The 17,211-nt window shown below is 35.7% G+C and overlaps 3 protein-coding genes and 1 non-coding gene across 7 annotated transcripts; 2 read left to right on the forward strand and 2 right to left on the reverse strand.

The window, feature by feature from the left end:
- The first annotated feature begins 4,443 nt into the window (after positions 1–4,443).
- LOC9307494 (AP2-like ethylene-responsive transcription factor AIL6) lies at positions 4,444–9,359 on the forward strand. 4 transcript variants are annotated; one of them, XM_021021066.1, is made up of 9 exons: positions 4,444–4,778; positions 4,969–5,180; positions 5,679–6,363; positions 6,520–6,602; positions 7,861–7,869; positions 7,944–8,032; positions 8,126–8,199; positions 8,295–8,422; positions 8,507–9,359. In XM_021021066.1, exons 2-9 carry the CDS (start codon positions 5,042–5,044, stop codon positions 9,037–9,039), a joined length of 1,740 nt encoding a protein of 579 aa, XP_020876725.1. In that variant the 5' UTR covers positions 4,444–4,778; positions 4,969–5,041; the 3' UTR covers positions 9,040–9,359. The 4 variants fall into 4 exon arrangements, with proteins under 4 accessions (XP_020876725.1, XP_020876726.1, XP_020876728.1 ...); XM_021021067.1 differs by having other exon boundaries at positions 4,974–5,180; XM_021021069.1 differs by lacking the exons at positions 4,444–4,778; positions 4,969–5,180 and adding an exon at positions 5,277–5,295.
- A 62-nt stretch (positions 9,360–9,421) lies between these two features.
- On the reverse strand, positions 9,422–12,086 carry LOC9307495 (receptor-like cytosolic serine/threonine-protein kinase RBK1). Its single transcript, XM_021021077.1, has 8 exons — positions 11,748–12,086; positions 11,127–11,579; positions 10,788–11,045; positions 10,553–10,707; positions 10,389–10,468; positions 10,167–10,305; positions 9,933–10,082; positions 9,422–9,829 (listed from the first exon to the last, which is right to left on the reverse strand). The coding sequence occupies exons 1-8, from the start codon at positions 11,758–11,760 to the stop codon at positions 9,674–9,676; spliced, it is 1,404 nt and encodes a 467-aa protein (XP_020876736.1). The 5' UTR covers positions 11,761–12,086; the 3' UTR covers positions 9,422–9,673.
- A 1,713-nt stretch (positions 12,087–13,799) lies between these two features.
- On the forward strand, positions 13,800–13,872 carry TRNAR-CCU. Its single transcript has one exon. It is a non-coding gene; the product is annotated as a tRNA-Arg (tRNA).
- An 80-nt stretch (positions 13,873–13,952) lies between these two features.
- On the reverse strand, positions 13,953–17,174 carry LOC9309532 (L-type lectin-domain containing receptor kinase IX.1). Its single transcript, XM_002873418.2, has one exon. The coding sequence runs from the start codon at positions 16,082–16,084 to the stop codon at positions 14,135–14,137; it is 1,950 nt and encodes a 649-aa protein (XP_002873464.1). The 5' UTR covers positions 16,085–17,174; the 3' UTR covers positions 13,953–14,134.
- Positions 17,175–17,211: the final 37 nt, after the last annotated feature.

Below are 17,211 nucleotides of genomic sequence, written 5' to 3' on the forward strand. Positions count from 1 at the left end.
ACCATCCCCACGTGTGATTTCACATGCAATTAAGAGATTTAAAAGTAAAGTCTTCCAGAGACGCAAATAATTAGAGACCACAATATAAAAAATGAATAACAAAAGATTTTTTTTTTTTGATAAATTCTATATCTGGCCAGCTCCGATAGAAACGTACCGAAATACTTCAGATTAGATTTTTCTCTGAAGGATCACTACATTGTCTGTTCCGAATTAGAATGCTTTCCAATTAATATCAGAGAGTAGTTAGATCGCCTATTACCGACTATCAAATAAACTGTTTAGCCCAAACCAAGACTTCCCACACATATGTGATTTTTGTTTGTAAGATGTAGCGAACTTAGGTTAATTCCTTCTAATATTTCCCTAGTTCTCTTTTACTACTAGACTACAAGATGTGTGGAAAAAATAATTAAAAAAAAAAAAAACTTTGAGTTGAGTATAAGGACAATAATAAGAGTAAGGAAGGATAAATGTTAAGGTATTTAAAAGTATGCAACCGAATGTATCACCAATACCTTTTAATGACTATAATGCCACATCACTCTGGCCAGAACCCTAACGAGAGGCCACACGTCCCACATTGCATTTTTAAACAGAAACACCCATGAAGGATTTTGCATTAACGTTTTCTTTTCTTTTCTTTTGTGAACTGGCTTCTACGTTTGAGTATGAACGACAATCTCTGATTACGGTTTATGTTATTATATTTGTACACAATATACTTGTCAAATTTGTGATTGACCATCAACTTTTTTTTTGTTAAAGAATCACTGAGCAACATATATAGTTTTTAACATGTTTCAATCATTTTAAGAAGCTTAGAATTATAAATCAATTAAATATATATTCATTTCAGCATATTTTGTCTGTAATTCTAAAACGAAAGCTGCATATACAAGTATATATAAATGGATTAAAAACAAAATCTAGGTGATTTTCTCCAATCTTTAAATGCAAGTACTCGATCATACTAGCTTCATTATTGAAATAAATCACGAACATATGACAATTATAGATCATCAGATATAACGTTTTGAATTACATGTCAAACTGCCCATCAACACATTCGTAATCAGACCAAATCCATCAGCATGCCAAGTTGGTCAACCCATTCGCCAACAAACATGATACATACTGCCATTGTCGTGTCCGTCTATCCGTAGGTGCTGGTTCGCATTCCTATTATATAAACTATAAAGCGACCTGACCAAGCTTGTCTTTCCATATCGATCGGTGGACCAACTCACACACGTATACGTCCATTAGAAATAGATTTTATTTATCTTTATTCCATTATTATCCCAATCGCATCAACGCTCACTCATTCTTATGGGTAAGATCTCATTTCGACCTATCAAGAAAAATAATTTTATCGACCTATCAATGTTGTTGTGGTCGTTACGTATGGTAATCATTGATAAATTATATAGATACATTTTGAATAGGTTTTATATATGATATAAAATCGAATCCAAACCCTCAATAGTTATAAGAATTGGTGTATACATATACAGGAAACTATAAACAGTTAATTCATTTGAATATTGTTTTGGTTGTACTATACAAAGGATGCTTGATTAGATATCTTATAAAGTTTTGATTGTTTGATTGTGTTTGTCTAGACGTTTTTTGGAAAACTGGCTAGAAATAAAGATAAGAAGACGCGGTAAAATGACACATCATCTACCTAAAGGACGGTAGATATTTCTGTAGAAACTAAGAGACACTAGTCATTAGATAATATCTTATAAACAAACTACATATTAAAATTGAACATATAATGTAGAAGATATTGGAGGTTGAATTAAAGTATAGAAGTATAGGATACGAAATGTTGTAGATATAAAATAATACGACATGAAATCCCTAATCACGTGCCTTAATTGCTGGGCCTTCCTTTTTCCACCTTAAAATAATTACTTTTATTTGCTTCGTTATTTACAGAGGAAACCCGCCTCCTCATCTGGCGGGTTGTTCCCCACAAGCCTTTTTCTTTTTGTTTCTCGAACTCTCAACTTTTTCGCAAGCCTTAATATTTTAACTAATTACCTATTAAAGTTTTCGATTTGATCTTTTAATTTGGCTACGTTTAATCGAATATTAATTATCTACAGTATGCAGGAAAATGTTATTTAACCGCGGCCCAATAATATTTATTTTACCAGGGACTTGACCATTTTCTTTGACCCAAAAGGCGTAGCTAGTGTTGTTATTTTTTTAGTTCTCACTTTGCATATATCCTACTCTATTACCCTCTTCAACTTTATTTGGTAAACACCTATTACATATATATTAAGGAGCGAAGCTTTCTATTCACGAATTTACTTCTCTTATGATGTTTTAGATAGTAAATAAAAAAATTCACAATGCAACTATTTTTTTTTCTAAATATTAAGGAGCGAAGCTTTCTATTCACGAATTTTGTTCGTATTACTCGAGACACTTTGTATATATCTATGACGATTAAACTATAGCTTTTAATATAAATAATAATATGGATTGTCATGTAAATAAATCTTTTCATTGATAATTGGGGTGAAAATGAATTGAGTAGTGATATTACTTGTTTACTAAATTTAGTAATAAGCTGTTAAAAATAACCGATGATTCATGCAAGATCTACCCTCGGATGAAAACGTAGGTTAATACACTTTGTACGTGCAAATTCAGAATAAAACAGAAATAAGAGCGCTCAAAATGTGAAATATTAATTAAAGAGGGGTCAAACTGTAAATAAAAACGTAGCCGAGTAAAAAAGCTAAGAAAACCCGACCCGGAAGAGCAAAATCAGGTTTAGGTGGGGTTAAAAAAAAAATGGGGAGAGCAATGCATGTACGACAAGTGGAGAGCGTGGAACGACTAGTGGTTTGGTTTGGAGTTTAGGGGTAAATTGGTCAATTCCAACGCCTCCCAGATCTTTTGCGACCTTGTTCTAGACAAAATTTCTCCTCCGCAGTCCTATTAAAAAAGTCACCTCCACAACAAAACAATTGTTCTTTTTTTTTTTTTTTAATATATGATAAGTCTATTGAAACAAAATTACTAAGTAAATTATACATGCGAATAGTATAACATAGAATCAAATCAAGGCATGAGCGAAAATAATATTTTCCACTCTGTTCAAAATGATAGTTGGTTCGATTTGGTTACGTTTAACAAATCCATCTATATATCTCTATTCGTTTAGCTTCTCTTTCTTGATTGATTCTGTAATCAAACATCATTTTACACACACAAAATGATTTACGGTTCTGCAACTATCATCAAGTCAATATGTTAGAACGTAATACTCGTTTGGGTGGTTGGTGATTTTTATTGTTTTAAACTAAACATGATTACATTGAAAATTCTCACATGTCTAATAGTACTCAATGACTCGTAAAACTCTCACATATCTAGTACTCAATTCTCACCTATGCCAAGAAAATTAATTGTTAAGGTATTCGAGAGTAAAAGATAGGTAGCTAATACTCCATGCATGTTTTATGAATCCACTTGAACAATTATAACAGAATCCCAAACTGACATGATCTTCTTTGCCGTTTCATGTGAAAAGTTTTCTTTGGAACTTTCTTATGTGAATCAGTTCATTTTTTCCTCCTTTGCACAGGTCATCGTCATAGTCACCGTTACTCATAACAAAAGAATGCTCACTATATAGTATCCGAAATTGAGATGATGTGATGTTTGTCGACTTTGTAAGAATATATGTGATTTCCTTTTCCCACAATCATTGCATGCTCATACTATATAAATCTTCCATAACTCGAATTCGAAACTTTTGTATCTTTTATTTTCAACAAACGGTAAACAATGTTAGGAACAGCATTTTAAGCCATATTAGTAATTTAAAATTTGGTACCGAAGAACCGAACGTCTAGACCTATGATTCATACAAAGAAAGTTCACTCCCATCAATCATCAAGTAAAAATTTGCATAGACATCAAACCAAATACACATGCACTGAAAAAAGTAACAACAAGAGATTTTTTTCTCTAACAATACAATGTACCAAATTCAAGCCATATTAGTAATTTAAAATTTGGTATTTGTATCCACACCAAATTTGAACTATATAGTACAGTATTAATTAAAGTGACAGTCTTCTTTTTCCCCCGAGATTAATTTAAGTCACATTTGTAAAAAAAAAAAAAAAAAGTTTTAGATTAAACTTAAGTGATAGTCAAAGGTCATGAGTCGGACAAATTTTGTGTAACTGGTTATAAGTTAGTATTACATTACAAAATGAATTAAGTAAGATACGTCTCATAAGAAAGAGTAAAATAATTGAAAACAAAACGTTAAAAGCTACAGTAGTAATTAGTAAAATAAATAAAAATACATCGCTCTCTAAAATCCCCTCCGGTATTACGCCGGACGACACAGAAGAAACCGCTTCTACTTTTTTAACTCTCTCCTATCTCTCTACATGCACATTCTCTCTCTCTCTCTCTACTGCAACTTTTGTATCTTTTTATATAAATTAATTAATAAAATAAAACGATTTTCTTTTTCTTTATAAGTATACGTCTGAGACGTTCCTTAAAGAGCTTCTGCTTCAGCTTCTTCAAATCTCAGACACGCCAGTGTTTACATGCATTTGCTCTCTTGATTTCCTTGAAACTTTGTTTTAAACTCAAAACACATGCAAAATAGATAAGATCTTCTTCTGATAATAACCTCGTGATTATCGTTTTACCAAGTCTTCTTCTTCTTCTTCTTCCTTACCACACAAATGCAGCAGAAGTACTAATAGTGTAACGCTTATAATCAGGTTTGTATTTATACAAAAAAAAAAAGAAAGAAAAAAAAGACAAACCTTTATTTCTGGGTTTCTTCTTAAATCTTCTTTGTCCTTTTCTACAGTATTTCACATTAGAACTTTGTAGGCGTTCCCATTCTCTCTTTTTCTCTCCTAATATATATATATATATATATTTTTTTACTTTAAAATATAATCTCAGCTCAGGCAGGATTTTACCAAAGAAGAAGAACAACAACAAACAAGAGAGAGAAAAAGTAATTGTTTTTAGTTTGATGGCTCCGATGACGAACTGGTTAACGTTTTCTCTGTCACCAATGGAGATGTTGAGGTCATCTGATCAGTCTCAGTTTGTCTCCTATGACGCTTCTTCCGCCGCTTCCTCCTCTCCTTATCTCCTCGATAATTTCTATGGTACCTTTCTTTTTTCTTCTTCTCCTCTCTCCATCTACCAAATTTTCTCATTCTTTTTTTTTTTGTACGATATATACATACGAATGATTGTGGTGTCAACAGTACACATGCTCGTGTAAGTTATAGGCTCTCTGAGTAGTAACCGACTTGGTAGCTTATCCTCTCTCTCTAACCGAGTTTTGCTGAACTCAGCCTCCCTAGCTCGTGTTTTCTCTCTGACTTTGTCTCTTTCCCGAGAAAAGGCAAACCAAACCAAAAAAAAATCTAATTTTTATTTTCTTCTAGCTCATACGGAAAAATAATAGAGACTTCTCGTGATCTTTCTTCTTTGATTTTTTCCATATTTTTGTTGCTTTTAATCTTCTGGGTATCTAAATCCATGTACTTTCTCCGTTATGAAACCCAAAGTATTTTCCTTTTCTCGTTTTCTTTCATTAATTTCCCCGGAAAATAACTTGTTCTTGGTGATGATGATGATGATGTTTTTTTTTTTTGAAGGTTGGACGAACCAAAAACCACAGGAGTTTTTCAAAGAGGAAGCTCAGTTAGCAGCAGCTTCAATGGCGGATTCAACAATCTTAACAACATTCGTAGACCCACAATCTCATTCCCAGAATCACATCCCAAAGCTCGAAGATTTTCTCGGTGACTCTTCTTCTATCGTTCGTTTCTCTGACAACAGTCAAACCGATACTCAAGACTCTTCCCTCACTCAAATCTACGATCCACGTCACCACCACCATAACCCCAACCAAACCGGGTTCTACTCCGATCACCACGATTTCAAAACCATGGCCGGTTTTCAAACCGCTTTCTCGACTAACTCCGGTTCAGAGGTCGATGACTCTGCTTCAATCGGACGGACTCATCTTACTGGAGAGTATTTGGGACACGTGGTTGAATCTTCCGGACCGGAGCTAGGGTTTCACGGTGGATCTACCGGAGCTTTGTCACTTGGGGTTAACGTTAACAATACTAATCACCGGAATGATCATGATAGTAATCAGATTACTAATCATCATTACCGAGGTAATAACAACGGTGACAGAATCAACAATGAGAACGAGAAGACAGATTCTGAGAAGGAGAAAGCTGTTGTAGCTGTGGAAACATCAGATTGTTCTAATAAGAAGATTGCTGATACGTTTGGTCAAAGGACTTCGATTTACAGAGGTGTTACTCGGTAAGTATATAATTAAGAATCCAAGAAGTTGTTATTAGGAATTAATTAAGTACTCTTTTGTGATTTGTCATTGACAAAAGGTCAAGACTTTATTATTGAAGTTTTGATCTTTTTTGTTTAAATGTAAGTATTAATGTAAATATTTGATTGATGTAGACATAGATGGACGGGAAGATATGAAGCTCATCTATGGGATAATAGCTGTAGGAGAGAAGGTCAGGCCAGGAAGGGACGTCAAGGTATATTTTTTTCTTTCAGTTTCAATATGTATTTGATGATTTCACTACATTAGATAGTGAAAACCGGGTTTTCTCATGTCTATTAACTATTAAGTGGGTTTAGAAGTAAGTAGAGTGAAGTATAGGACAAAGGATTTGTCAAAGAAAATTGAATGCAAGTTTCAAAAGAAGCTTTACCTTTTTCTTTTTTCTATTGATCTGTCTATATCTTTATATGATGATTGATACAACTTTGGGTGATTTTTGCATTTGTGAAGGGGAGCCAAAGTTTTTTTTAACTTGACAATACTTTTGAGTCAGGATTATGGAAAAAAAGGAAAAGACATAAATAAAATATTAGTTGTTGTTGTTGTTGATTTTTCATATATTTAGCAGAAGGGTGCCGCCATTTTGTTCCTTTGTCTTTATTACATTTTTCTTTTCCTTTCATTTCACACTCTTACACATACTAAAGCCTAAAGGTACATTAGATGGGGTCCCATGGCATTGCCTATATGATGCAATCTCTGTTTCTCTGATTGACATGTTTTTGGACCCACTTTGACCCTCTAATCCTACTCTTCACCTACATATTACTACTCTCTGTAAGTGTTAGCATATATATATATATATATGATTTGATGTTATGCAGGCATGTGATGTGAGACCATTGGACTGTTTTCATCTGTTTTAGGCTTATAGGGGGTAGTAGAGAGTACTAAGGTTGATTAGAGATTGATTTTGAATGCAAAATATAGTGTGTGTAGTGAAGAAAGATCAGGAATTTGAAATTAATAATGTAAGTTCTCAGAGATGGGTGTAGTGTTTCTTCTGTCCATATGGTGTCAGATTGATTTATGTGTAGTGTTCACATCAACAAAGCAAAGTCTGAATATTCTCAGTGGCTTTTGCTTTATTTTTATATTTTTTTGCTTTGGGCTACCAGTACCACCACAACACAAGAGTGGGGATCTAGCCTTTGACCACATCCAATCTCTTTTTGTTTTTTATTTCGTTTTTTTCTTTCAAATTCTCTCACTTTTGCTTTCTGAGTACTAGACTGGTATTTATTTTCAAAAACATTCTTAAAACTTAATATAATGTTTGATAACTAATTTGTGCCTTAAGAATGGTCTGCATTATCTTCTTGCATAGCATTATCAATGATAGAATGTCTGTAGAATTGTTTTCTAATCATTGCTTTGGCTAAGTCTCGTACTCTTTTTTCGCATGTGCTACTCGATATGGGGATGCATTTCGGCTCTGCTTAAATCAACAGTATACTTGGGTAAGAACAAATATCTTAGTATGTGAATAATGTTGAATATGTATCTGTGGTGTCTAACTTTGTTAATGATTCAGGTGGATATGACAAAGAAGATAAGGCAGCTCGAGCTTACGATTTAGCGGCTCTTAAATACTGGAATGCTACTGCTACTACCAATTTCCCTGTAAATTACCTTCTTTCTCTTCTTCTGATTTTATCCATTAGTAGTTTATATAACTTGTTCAATCTTTTACTAATCCGTTCTAATGAATTTTAGATTACGAATTACGCGAAAGAAGTGGAGGAAATGAAGCACATGACCAAGCAAGAGTTCATTGCCTCCCTGAGGAGGTAAGTTCAAAAGCAAAAACTTTCTAAAATCTAATCAATGGTTTATATAATGTTTCTTTGATAGTAACCAGAGTTTAAAAACTGATATAATACAGGAAGAGTAGTGGTTTCTCTAGAGGAGCTTCGATATACCGAGGTGTGACAAGGCATCATCAACAAGGACGTTGGCAAGCAAGGATTGGCCGTGTCGCCGGGAACAAAGATCTTTACCTTGGAACCTTTGGTAAGTAAATCAATAAACTTGGTCTAAGTAATAAATTAACAATCATGGACTGCGTTTAATTTGGTTGTTGTGGTGGTGTTGTAGCAACGGAAGAGGAAGCTGCTGAAGCGTACGACATAGCAGCAATCAAGTTCAGAGGAATAAACGCTGTAACTAACTTTGAGATGAACCGTTACGACGTTGAAGCCATCATGAAGAGTGCCCTTCCCATCGGTGGTGCAGCTAAACGTCTTAAGCTCTCTTTGGAAGCTGCTTCATCAGAGCAGAAACCAATCCTCGGTCATCAACTTCACCATTTCCAGCAACAGCAGCAACAACAACAACAGCTTCAGCTTCAGTCATCTCCTAATCACAGTAGCATTAACTTTGCTCTCTGTCCTAATTCAGCAGTTCAGTCTCAACAGATTATTCCATGTGGAATTCCTTTTGAAGCAGCTGCTCTTTACCACCACCAACAACAGCAACAACAGCAGCAACAGAACTTCTTCCAGCATTTTCCCGCAAATGCAGCTTCTGACTCGACCGGGTCTAATAACAACTCCAACGTTCAGGGAACAATGGGACTTATGGCGCCGAATCCGGCTGAGTTCTTCCTCTGGCCTAATCAGTCTTACTAAAACCAATCATATGAGTTGATTGTGTCAAGTTTTTATCGTTTTTAAGGGACACAACTTCTTGATTCTGGCTAACCCATAAGCTGACTAGAAGAATCTGAAAATCTCACTTTTGTTTTTGTTTTGATTAACTGTTGTTGTTTAGGCAGGAGTAGTTGGGGGGTGAAATGTGGAAGAAAGGTTGGGGTCATTAATGTATTAAACCTAAACTCGGTGGAGGAAAATGGTAGTTTTTGGGAATTAGGAGGTGGTTTCTTTTGTATCTTGTATGTATAAGGCTATCAGCTTATCCGCAGTGTACTCTGTTTCCATTTATGAAAAAATTATCTTCAGAAAGTTCTGTGTTGCTATTTGTTCAATATCTATCTACTTATGAGCTCATTGGTTAACAAATTGACAACTCTTTTCGAGGTTGAAACTAACAAAGTTCAAGTAGAACAACAGAGAGACACATGTTGATGATATTCACAGTTTTGGTTGGAAAAGCAAAAAAAAGCAACCAATGGAGAATACCAAGCAAAACTCAAGTCAAGAAAATAAAAATCTAAAAAGGTAGAGGAAGATAAACAGTTCTTCTTGTTTACTCTACAAGGGGAGGCATTGTTATTAGGGATTAAGTTGATCTTACTGCTTCTACTTACTCCATCAAGAGTTGCCTATGGCGACTGAGTTCGTTGAGGTACGAGGAAGAGGTGTGATCTTGTAGATCGCATGCGTTTACACTCACCGCTCTTTCCCCTTTCTTCTGCTGCAGCTCAGCTGGCCCGTCTTCTCCACGCAACAGCTGCACCAACTGCACAAGAATTCACATTAAACCGATATACATATGCTCTGTTTAGTTGAACCAAACTTCAGGTTTTTGCTCTATGTGAACATGTGAAGATTAGGTACTATACCCGGGTCATGTCAGGTCGCATTGCGGCTATATGATGTATACACATTGAAGCTGTTAGCATCACCCGTTGCATCTCTGTTGGATTAAACTTATTTCCTAGCCGAGGATCCACAATGTCCTCCATGCTATTCTTCTCAAGAAAAGGTTTTGCCTGTGATACGAAATCAATAAGGTAAACAAAAGATCTCCAGCTGAAATTTTGATGACTCTAAATAAAGAGTTTCAGATGCATTACCCATGCAACAATGCTCTGCCTGCTTGCAGTATCAACAGCTCGGCGGCTGGTTATGATCTCTAGAAGCAATACTCCAAAGGCAAACACATCAATCTTCTCATCAACAATGCCGTGCATGAAGTACTCTGGAGCTAGATATCTAAAGGGGAAAAAACCAATGAAACCTTTAGTTTTGATCATCTCAGCTTTTCATTGAAACTTTAGAAGCTTTCTCTCTTTTACCCGAATGTTCCTTCAATGGGGAATACAACATGATGAGGCCAGTTCTCTGGGAGCCATTTTGCAAGTCCGAAATCTGAAATCTGTAACGAGATATAAATGGTTCTCAAACCAACCAAATACCAAGAAAATGTTTAAAGATGTTGTCAAAATTAAAAATCATTTACCTGAGCTTCGTAATCGCGGTTGAGCAATATGTTAGAAGCTTTGATGTCACGGTGAATGATCCGTCTTGGGCAAGCATTGTGAAGATAACTCAGACCATCAGCTATACCTAGAGCCACTTTATACCTTATCTTCCACTCTAGACATTCCTCTGATCCTACAAAGATCAAAGAGACAAGATCACAACATTGTATAAAAAACACAAGATTGTTGTCAGTAAGGAAACTATGAGTATACCAAAGAGCATAGAAGCAAGGCTGCCATAGGGAGAGTACTCAAGCACAAAATGCAAACCGCGATCACTGCTGAAACCACGAAGCCTAGCTGCGTTTGGGTGGTTTACATGTGCGATTATACCAAGCTCTGAAAGGAAATCGCTCACTCTTTCTTCTTCTTCCTTGGCGTGACTCATCAGCTTCTTAATAGCTACCGTCTCACCATTAAGCAAAACCCCTTTGTATACCTCCGCATGACCTCCCTTCCCAATCATATTATCTAGCAAAAAAACAGAACAAAAACTTTCCTTCAGAAACACAGATTCTCAATCCAAACAAGGGTTTGAGTTTTTGTCTTTACCAGGATTGAAATAATCGGTGGCTACAGCGAGCTCTTCGTAAGTGAAGTTTCTCCAAGAGGGTTTAGCCATAAAGAAGGCTTCACAGGTAAAGGCCTTCTCAGAGGGAGAGAGCTTAGGTTGCTTACGACGCAAGTTTTTACGGGTGAGTTCATAACTTGCAAGAAGAGGAATGACAGAGAATCGTCTCATGGACTTCTTCTTGATAGATTCAATCATTTTGTTCCATTGAAGACCATGGGAAGAAGACGAAACGTTTTTAGTAGTATTTGAAAATGGTGACGATGTTGATGATGATTTATCATCAGAGGAACAAGAGCTGCAACTACTGCTGCTGTTGTCAGAATCTGAAACCATTCCAAGAACACCTCTTGGCGATGATGAATCTTCGAGGCCTAAGTCGTTCCTATGAAGCTCTATCTCTTGATGATCTTTGCTTTCTTTGTTCTTGTTCTCTGTGTATGTAACAAGGAATACAAAAAGTCAGTTCTATAACATGTCTGCGTTAATTTTCATAAACCCAGAAAAAAATTTGAAAGGCAAAGAGAAATTTCATCAATAATTTTTTTTTTCCATTTTCTTAACAAACAAAAACAAACAAACATTATGTTTTGGTACTTTACCTTCAACAGCCATAGCTCCAATCGTTTTTTTTCTTTCTTCTTCTAATAGGATTTTGAATTAAATTTCCATAAAAACAGATTCCCAGAAAATAAGAAAGGACACAAAACAGAGAGAATTGTCGAAAATACAGAGCAGAACAGAAACAAGAAACAGAGGTTTAATGAAAACTTTTATATAAATCTTGTTATGATTCTTGTGACAAGAAAAAAGAGAAAAATTAGTTATTCTTGGAAGAAATAGAAAGTTAGAAGAAGAGTCAGCTTTGCTGAGTGGAGGTGGATTGGAATCTCTGCTATATTTATACAACTCCACCGTAGCAATTCAACTTTTGTTTTCTTTTTTACTTTCAACTGCAAGTCAAGTCAAGTTTTGTTTTTCTTGTTTTGTTTTCTTGTAATTTCTTGTTTCTAAATTAGTGCTTATAATTTTAATAATTCTGAAGAGGAAGGTGAAAGGATTAGAGATTTGTTGCCGTAACTAACGCATTTACGATTGTACGAACTCGAACGGTTGATATATCTAAAGCTAGTTTGTGGGCATTTTTGTCTGATAAAATAAGACGCATCACCTTTGCTTGTAATGAATTGAGATTTCATATTAAAGGGATTTTGTTATGATTATATTTCACTTAAATTATATTCTCCGCAAAATAGCTAATTCGTGATGAAGGAAGAAATTAATAGCCCATGTGAAATATGGACATCTTTTAGGGTTTTTGTTTGTTTGTTTTAGCAAACCTAGTTATTTTCTCTCAAAAATTTGAGCTTATGTTTTTTTACATGTAAACCTAATGTCGGAACATTTCTGTTTAAAGGTTTATAATTTTGGATGACGGCTTGACATTATTTTGATTTTAAAACAACGAAAATTAGTAAAAGTATACAAATAAATTTTAAACAAAAGGAAAAAAAGAAAGAACGATGTATGGATTTGCACTTATAGGAGTTGACAAATCTTTAGTTAAAAAATCGACAAATGGTGAGTGTGCCGTCTGTTTCTTCTTCTTTATATTTTCAATTTTTCGTGGCGGCATAAAGAGAGGAAACATATGGCAGACAAATTTGACTACAAAATTAAGCCATCGTATCAAAATAACCGTACTATATAATACTATCTTCATTCACAAATACCACTATCACTTTCAAGCCATATAATACAAAAAGTAAGTTTCTACTACATAATCCCTGTTATTAATGCTTTGAAAGTTGATAAACATAAGAGCTATCCATTCGTAATGATGGCTATAATTGTTTTGGTTTACGAATAAACTAGAGTTTTCTTTCTCAACGTAACCATTGTCAATTTTTCATGCGTGACAATTTGGACCCACCTCAAACTTGCACCAATGGCCAATGGGATGCAAATAATAAACACAATTCTTACTTTATAATATGAGGCGTGGATAGATTCCTCAATTTGCGAGGATTAAAATGACTTTATGAGTTATATCATCCATCACCTAAGGCGTGGAGAAAAAAAAAGGGTTATCACCCGAAGGCATTAAAATCAACCAACTTTCCGTGAGACAACCCAAGTGAAATGTTTAGCACTTGTCTATTTCAAAACGCCAAACTCAATTCATTACATTGAAACTCCATTAATTAGTAACAGTTAGGATTGTTTTCTAACACGTATATGTAGATGTACATATAGTTCATACGCAAAAGAAAACTTCTTATATATACTAATAGTTTTCATGCTAACATCATTAGGTAAATTACAAATATATTCTACAATGACTCGGTTTATAGAGTAAACTAGTACTCGTAATTTAGTCCTAGATAAAAACAAACGATCGCAGTGTAAGTAGGGAAGATTAATTGTGTTAGTTGGTGAACTAAACCCGTTAATATATACTACCACAAGTCCACAACCATTAATTTCTATCTTAAATTTCTAAAAAATAATATACGCCCAAAAATTAAATCGCCACCAAACTCACCAATGTGAATTTTCAGTTAGAGAAGTCAGTTCAACCGATTTTCTCAATGGTTCTATGCTATGACATTCATTCATTAATTATAAATATTGTGATTACTAATCACAAATAAGCGTCTGTAGCTCAGTGGATAGAGCGTCTGTTTCCTAAGCAGAAGGTCGTAGGTTCGACCCCTACCTGACGCGTCTATTATTTTATCGAAACCTGTTTTTTGTTTTGGCTTTTATAAGCCCAAACCAACCCAAAAGAGTGAAAAGACACCAACAAACTGAAATCAGAATTCAAATAAGATCTATCATTTTTTAGCACAGGACTGAGTACAACACACACACAGAAGAAACAACAAAGATCAAAAATCCAGAAGCACAAGGACTAAATCCAACACATAAACACAGAAGAAGAAGAGTAAAAAACAGGCTATAATAAAGTCAGCAACAATGGATTTGCTCAACGGCCATGTTGAGCACTTGAAAATGTTACAGTAGCAGAGCTAACCGATGTAGTATTCGAAGATGATACATGATATGTAGCAACAGGCATTTTGGTCGGAAGATGAGGCAATGCTGCTTCAAAATTCAAGACTTGGATCGCTTGTTTTATCGAAGGCCTCGAGTTTCTATCAGGATGAGCACACCATAGCCTTACAATCATGAGACATTCTGCTTGCTTCTCATCAAAACCATCAATCCTGAGTTTCTCGTCGATTGCTGTGATAACTTCTCCTTTTCCATAGAGATCCCACACTTTCTCTAAAAGGCTTGTTTCAGGCTCCACTCTTCCTTGTCTTGGATCCACAGATTTTCTTCCTGTAACAATCTCTAATGTAACCACTCCAAAGCTATAAACATCAGATTCTTTGCTCGCCCTTCCGGTGCTTATGTATTCAGGAGCCATGTAACCAAATGTTCCTGCTATCCCCGTAGTCTGTGGACCTAGCTCGTGGTCCATCAATCTAGCCAACCCGAAATCACCAAGCTTGGCATTGAAATTGGAATCCAGCATCACATTACTCGGCTTGATGTCTCTGTGCACAACACACTGCTCCCACTCCTCGTGAAGATAAAGCAGCGCAGAGGCGATACCAAGAGTTATTTTGCATCTCACAGGCCAAGCGAGATGCGGCTTTTTACCAAAAAGATGGGCGTCGAGACTACCATTTGGCATGAACTCGTATATCATTAGAAACTCATCTTTCTCATGGCACCAACCAATGAGTTGCACAAGGTTTCGATGTCTCAAACTGCTGATTATCTTTACTTCAGTTACGAACTCTCTCTTTCCCTGCTTTGACCCGCCAGCAAACTTCTTTATTGCAACCATCATATCCAAGCCGTTTAAGTACCCTCTATAAACCGCTCCAAACCCTCCTTCCCCTAGCTTCCTATCATCTGCGAAGTTATTAGCAGCTGATGCAAGCTCTTTATAAGTAAACTTTTTCGGTCCTGCTCCTCTTTCAAGATCTTCATTTATCGATGTTAAGTTTTCTGTCTCCTCTGCTTTCTTCTTCTGCTGCTTCCGTTTCAAGAAGACGATGAGAGAGGCAATAAAAAAGGTCAGGAAAACAAACCCAGAAACTGAAATACCAATTATCATCCCCTTCTTGTCATTCTGACTTTTCTTTATATCTATTAGCTCCAGGCTTGAACTGAACTCCCATGACAGAAGTCTATTTCCCTCGGTGACCCCTCCAGATGTCGCAGAAAACCCGATTGTAACTTCTGATGGCAGTATCTTTGAGAGATCAATGATGTAAGATAGGCTTGGATTCTCCAGAGGATCAGATGTTAAGTCGTAAGTCCAAGAGACACTCAAGTTTCTTCTAGCCGAATCATAGAAGATCAGTACACGGCCTATATCTTGGTTGTGTGAGGTTGCATTCCAAGAAGTGTAGTTAGAGGAAACAAGAGAGTTGTTGTTGATTCCCACATGAGATTTGATGTCGAGAGGATCCCATTCTGGATTAGTAAATGTGTCGAATTCGACATGAACAAGTGGGAAAGCAGAAGACTGATCATTGGTTCCATTGAATAGACCCAAGAAACCACCAGCTGAGTTGGGAGGCAATTGGATTCTCGCTGGAGCTAGAAAGAAAGCGAACCCATGACCGTAATTGCCATACCCAACATTCCGAGTATCAATTCTGAAGGAGAAACGCGTACTAAAATCCGAAGGCTTACTGGTACCTGGATTCCATAAAGGAACCTGCTTACCATAAGTAGCCCAACCGGCACGGCATGTGTAGTCACTGTTGGTAAGCTCAACAGCCCCATTTGCTCTTGCATCTCCTTGGTATGCTATTTCAGAAACATCTGACCCAAAACGAGATATGTTAAATTGAACTGAACAGACAACAGGGAGAACCAAAGCAAAGGAAAAGAACAAGACTGGGTTGGCCATTTACAGGCAGAAGCAGACGTATGAGCATAAGAGACCAAGAATTGTGCAACTGATATGTTTACGTAACAGCAAGTCAATGACTAAACCATGATTAGAAGAATGAAATCATTTGAAGCGTGATCCCAGCTATCACATGGAATTTTTTTCATAATGAAGTCGCCAAATAGTTGACCATAAGAGTAAACAAATCATATCCTTGTATTGATTGCTTATGAATATGACATAACAGAATAGAAAAATGAGGAAGACATGTTTGATACTCATCATAAATTGTAAGACAGCTTATAATAATCACAAAGGAACTCAGGCATATCAAAGAGAAGACATATTTTCCCCTCAAGCCAATAGGTGAATATGCAGAGTCAAAACTTTATAGACTTCAAAAATAAGGAATCACAATAAAAGGTGGACCATTTAACACTAATATTTTCCACAGAACTAGTTTATGCACAACCACTATAAGTAATTGAACGAAGACATGATTAGTCACCAACATAGATGGTTCATTCTGTAAACTCAAGAACATGTCAATGCACAAAAGATCAAAAAGATCTGTTCTTTATGAGAAATATAAAAACACCAAAATTCAAGAGACCACATAATAAGCGAATATACTTGCATCAAGTCAATGAGAAACCTAGGATTAGAAAAATAAGATAGCCAGCTCAAACTCGGATAACACTAATTAGCATCAACCTTCAAAAGAGAAGCTTTTCCTTTGTTTTGTCAACTAAGTCTATCTGTTATCATGAAAGGAATGTGATAAACAATTGTATAAGAAAAGCAAAACAAATTGACCAAAGTAATATTCAAAATTGAAATATATATTATCCTACGTGCAAGAACAAACCCAGATACAAAAACAACATTATCTTCGAAAACGATGTGAAAACATTAAGAAAAAAGTAGGAACTAATTTTAAAATCTGTAACATCATGCCTTGCAGAAAACAATAAACTTTCTATGACTTATCCAGTTATCACAAAAAGATCATTTCGTCGAACACTTGGTGGGCATGTCCTAAAACCAAACCAAACCAAACAAACAACCTAAAATCTCCAAGTCCGGTTCAAAACTCAGAATACAAAAGTTTTGATTTGACGAAATTACCCTTTAGCATTGGCGAA

This window comes from Arabidopsis lyrata (assembly GCF_000004255.2).
Source record: "Arabidopsis lyrata subsp. lyrata unplaced genomic scaffold ARALYscaffold_6, whole genome shotgun sequence".
Taxonomy (NCBI): Eukaryota; Viridiplantae; Streptophyta; class Magnoliopsida; order Brassicales; family Brassicaceae; genus Arabidopsis; species Arabidopsis lyrata.

Bases quoted from the DNA above. Each gene is read 5' to 3' on its own strand.
- LOC9307494 (XM_021021066.1), top strand. From the start codon at position 5,042: ATGGCTCCGATGACGAACTGGTTAACGTTTTCTCTGTCACCAATGGAG. The intron at 6,364-6,519 runs GTAAGTATATAA...TGATTGATGTAG, and splicing joins ATTTACAGAGGTGTTACTCG to ACATAGATGGACGGGAAGAT. The intron at 8,033-8,125 runs GTAAATTACCTT...AATGAATTTTAG, and splicing joins CTGCTACTACCAATTTCCCT to ATTACGAATTACGCGAAAGA.
- LOC9307495 (XM_021021077.1), bottom strand. The intron at 10,708-10,787 runs GTATACTCATAG...TGATCTTTGTAG, and splicing joins CCTTGCTTCTATGCTCTTTG to GATCAGAGGAATGTCTAGAG. The intron at 9,830-9,932 runs GTATAGTACCTA...ATTCTTGTGCAG, and splicing joins TGCGACCTGACATGACCCGG to TTGGTGCAGCTGTTGCGTGG.
- LOC9309532 (XM_002873418.2), bottom strand. From the start codon at position 16,084: ATGGCCAACCCAGTCTTGTTCTTTTCCTTTGCTTTGGTTCTCCCTGTT.